The sequence below is a fragment of the Primulina tabacum genome, chromosome 9 (assembly GCF_025594145.1).
Source record: "Primulina tabacum isolate GXHZ01 chromosome 9, ASM2559414v2, whole genome shotgun sequence".
In the NCBI taxonomy this organism is placed as follows: Eukaryota; Viridiplantae; Streptophyta; class Magnoliopsida; order Lamiales; family Gesneriaceae; genus Primulina; species Primulina tabacum.
Window position 1 is genome coordinate 35,967,291 of NC_134558.1, and position 4,884 is coordinate 35,972,174.

Genomic DNA, 4,884 nt, shown 5'->3' on the forward strand with positions numbered 1-4,884 from the left:
GGGCCTTTAACAAGATCCGTTAGGCCTGACATCGGTCCATCGGTCTTTTTGGGAGAAAGTCGTCTCTAAACGCTGGCAACGTAGGTTAGCTATTGGTGGGATCAATAAGAATACATTTTTATTTGCTCAAAAAAGGTAAAAAGAAAAAGAAAAAAGAGAGAGAGAGTTGTAAATTTCATTCGTACGGTAGCTGAGCTCCAAATGGAGATGATCAGCTTGGGTCGAACTTAATAACTTGGGTCCCTCAAACGAAAGGTCACATTTTTTTTTAAAAAAATTATCAATGAAAGTTTTTTGAAACTATTTGAAGAGTAAAATCAAATTTAATATATAATATTTATAATATAATCAGGTAATACAATCAAAAAATCGAAATAATCATTTAAAATAATAGTAGGTATCTTACAAAACGGTCTCAAGATCTTTATCCGTGATACATGTCAATTCTGGCCATATTTGCACAAATAAACAATACTTTTGACATAAAAAATAAAATTTTTTCATGAGTGACCTAAATAAGATATTCGTTTTATAAAATTGAATCGTGAGACCGTCTCTTAAAAATTTTGTGTTAGAATAATACTTTCATCTCGCGGTTGTGACATGTTAAAGGATTTAAAAAAATTGATCAATGAGATATTTTTTTCCTCCAAGTGATTAGAAGAAATGATAATTCAAGAAAAGTACATACAAATATACAAACCACCTAACTTTTTGAAGAAACTTAATGTTTCTTATAAGCTCGCATATTTTCTAGATGTAAAAACTTCGATTTTGGTTTCTTCTATTTGTGCTTTTAGTCCTTAGTTTTCTATGTTGTTTAATTTTAGTTTTAGGTTTGTACTTTAAAAATTATTTTTTTTATTATTATACTTTTAGTAATTTTTTCACTTTATTTATATTTATATATAGAACATCGGCTTTATCTTATTATTAACCTAAAAAATGTGTTATAAATTACTTCAGCGGCGTAAAATTATGACAAAAAATAAAAAAGAAGGCAAAAACTGGTATAATAAATAATATAAACATCAAATCCGTACTTTACAAATATTACATTAATGTCATAGACCGACACCATATTTACAAATTGGATGAAGCTTTTATATTATAAATAATAAATAATCGATTTTAGAATCATATGGGAGTTTAACAACTTATGCTATACATCCATATCTATTATTCAATATCATCTTGAACCGGTCAAACAACGTATAATTCATCTGTCATTAAAGTCTTAATTTTGAGCCGAGACGATCTAAGTTTAAAACTCAATTATAACAATTCTGACTCAAAAAATTATTATCTGAAACTTTAAATCAGGCAATTAAAGTTTAAAAAGTTGGAAGTAATTCTTGAAGATATTCAGGAATGCACAAACGTTACCGCAAAACAATTACTTGTTTCATTAGACTGTAAGTAAATTCACAAGTCATTTGCAGTTATTACAACAAGATTCCTTGCTATCTTTTCACCAAACAATGTAAAATGGCCTTGCAACTGTTTACCGTGACACATAAATAAGGTCACACGAAATAACAAATATGCAGCAAGTTACATTAGTATCATCATCTTCTTGTCGGATTGTCCCGACCCTTTCTTATGTGGATGCCATTACAGATAAGTCGAGTCGTCCCCTCCATTCCTCCCCCGGCTTCAAAGTAACCTGCTTCTCCATCACAGATGCATCCACACATAGCATGACCTTGTACTCTTCGTCTCCAAAATCTGTAATGGCTTTAGATTTCTTCTCCCATGGATTCCAAACCACTGTGGTTGCCAATCTTAGAACTTAGTTTTCTCAAAAGAAACATGATAATACTTGATCAATTCAATTGTGCTTTACCAATATCAGGGAGACCATCCTTTCTGATCACAAAAGTCCTCTTCTTTTCGTGATCAAACACAGCAACTGCGTCTGAAGAGCTAAGATAAATTCGATCCACCTTTAACAGAACGCACATCAACATTAATTATTCATGAACATATGATAAACGTTTTACAGAATGGTAATCTGCCTTTTCTTAGAGAAAGTTGGCGAATTCAAAGTTATACCTCGGATTCGAAAGTTAAGGCGTCTCCTTGTTCTGTAAAGCGCTCTCTGTTACACAGATTGTCGAGGTAGTCAAGAGTCTCAAGTCCCTCTACTCGTACTTCACTGATATTTGAATGCACTTTTAGGTATAACATTCCACGAGTTTTGCAGTACAAAAGATACAAAATTTTATAAGATCCTGCATAAATTTCAAATCTTCACCTGATATCTGAGACAGAGAAATATGTGTGGAAGGCAAAGGAGAAGCTAAAGGGCTTGCAATTAACGTTCCTAATCCGCGATACCAAGGTCAGATATCCATCAGCAGAGAGGAGCACCCTCAGACGGAGTTCAAAACTGAAAAAAAAATGGTAACAGAACACTGTTTCAAGTTTCAATCCAAATGCCCGAGAACAAAGTGAATTTTCAAAGACATTTTTTTTCTCCACTCTAAGAATAGATATTTAAAATTATGATAGGCTGACTTCCAAGAAGTGGATCCAATGTATACCTGTGAGGCCAAATCTTGAGATCATCATCTGATGGTTTAAGAAGCAAGTCGATAAACGTTTTGCCATTCGAATCAATGGACTGTAGAGGTGGAGGATTGTCATCTATGGTCCACATTTTGTTCCTGGCGAAGCCATGTTGCTCCAGAGAACCACGGCTCCCAAACTTGGTCCATTAATTTACAAAACGCATTATTTATTCAAGTCAACAAAAACAACCAAAGAATAATAATAAAAAAGTTGAACTTTCCTAGGTCGTAAAAATATAGTAGTTGCAAATGATAAGATCAGAATACCTGTGGAAAACACACAGGAATCCCTCCCCTAACAACTGCAGGTGGCTTCAAAATGGCCTGTTGAGGAATAACGAAGCACAATCCCAAAACACCGTAAGTTTTGCATCACAAAACGAAATAACTCGAGTGGTTTTCGCAAGTTTTGTTCTAGTCAATTTCATTTGATATCAGAAAGAAATTTATCGATTGATACTGAGTGAAGTCATAGATATTATGATCTTACCTTACTACTTGTAAACAGCAGCTCCTCACCCCCTTCATTTTTCCATGAAAGAATCTGTCCACCATGCAGGCTAACCTGAGAATGATGAAATATTGACGAGACATCAGCTCGATAACCAATCTAAGCAGAGCCCTTATCATTAAAAATCCTGAAATCAAATTTACACAAGAAACGCTAAGAAATTTCAACAAGATCTAACCCGTGCCGATGCTCCACGAGGACTCCGAAGCAAAACCTGAGAGACTCCATTTTTATCTTTGATTACTTCAACTCCTCTTCTTTGATTACCATCTGCTGCAGAATGATCCATCTCAAGTGCACAAATTGAGCTTGAACTGATTAACAGCTCAAATCCTCTTTCAACGATTATTTATACGAATGGTTCAGATTCTAGAAGGGAAAGTCATGGAAGGGGTTGAGTATCAGAGGTTTCTTTGTCTGGAGATGTTTTCTCGTGACAGAAAGAGCTGGTTTCTTGTGAATCCTAACAAAATTTCTAACTATCAAAACTTCCAAAGTGTTATTCAACAACTGCTGGCATTCAATTGGAATGGATAATAATGATCAACTTCTGAATTTGATACATATAATATTCTTTAATTTTCAATAAAAAGAGAATATGGCTCTCAATCCCAAGCACAAATATAATCTAACTAGTATATAAATAGACAGAGATTGATGAAAATTTATGCAGAGCACACAAATACAAAGGAATGACAGCCAACGAGGAAAAAGGTTCAAATCATCCTGATACTCACGGAAATTTAGGGTCCGATTCCATCATGACGCAAGTTTTAGAATTGTGAAAGTCGTATTTTTAAGTGAATCCCTTAATTGTTGAAGAGTGACTAAAATTAGATACTTGTTCAATGAAATTAAATTGTCTTGACTCAGCAATGCCTCAGTTTCTAGCCCAAAATGACCACCAGAATACCTGTACTCAAAGCTAGCTAAAGGATCTCCCACTCTGCTACTCTTCTCCAGCATATGAATTGAAATTAATTATTTAACGAATAAATAACATAATTACATTTTCTATATAAATATTCAAATTTAAATCTAATAAATTTTGATTTTTTTCCAAGAAAAATTGTGTTTTTAGAACATTATAATTAATTCTTTTGTTAAAGATTTAATTGTTATAAATAAAAGCGTAGAGTATATTCCTTTTAGAATTGAATTCAGAGTTGATTGTTTGAAGATTAGTTTTATATTTAGTACATAAATCACATTATGACAAACTGATGTTAATGATGATTAAGAAAATGAATTAGGTTCGGGTCCCCACATGAATGTTTAAACTAATAGGCATAGTTTGGTACATGGGATAAGGGAGGGATTGATAAATAATCCTCATTATCCCATGTTTGGTACCTTTATAAAAAGCCCATGATAATATCATGAGCCCTTGATAAATAATTTTTTAGAAGGATAAAATGTCCCTTCTATTAGGTGTGATAATTTTAATTTAATGATAAAATACACTACAAATGATTTAATTGCCCTCAATTTATAAATGATTTTTATAAATCTATGCTAGTAGATAGAAATTAAAATCAAATAAATATTTTTATTTATTTTTATATATTATATAATATGATAATTATATAAATGAATTCGAGATAATTATATAAATATTTTTTATAAATATCAATAAAATTATTAGTATCACTCGATTAACCTTAAAAATTGATATTTGACTTGACTCACAAAATCAAGGGCTCAATTATCATATTATATAATATATAAAATTAGGTAAATAAATAAATCATGCAAGCACTATCGGCGCATGAATAGATAAAAAAATATAAGCTCAAGCAA

The 4,884-nt window shown here is 32.1% G+C and overlaps 1 protein-coding gene across 1 annotated transcript; it reads right to left on the reverse strand.

The window, feature by feature from the left end:
- Window positions 1-1,382: 1,382 nt before the first annotated feature.
- On the reverse strand, window positions 1,383-3,783 carry LOC142555646 (putative glucose-6-phosphate 1-epimerase). The gene is made up of 8 exons (XM_075666646.1): window positions 3,263-3,783; window positions 3,064-3,138; window positions 2,841-2,897; window positions 2,547-2,710; window positions 2,258-2,392; window positions 2,056-2,158; window positions 1,847-1,946; window positions 1,383-1,770 (listed from the first exon to the last, which is right to left on the reverse strand). The coding sequence occupies exons 1-8, from the start codon at window positions 3,371-3,373 to the stop codon at window positions 1,601-1,603; spliced, it is 915 nt and encodes a 304-aa protein (XP_075522761.1). The 5' UTR covers window positions 3,374-3,783; the 3' UTR covers window positions 1,383-1,600.
- Between the last annotated feature and the right edge of the window lie 1,101 nt (window positions 3,784-4,884).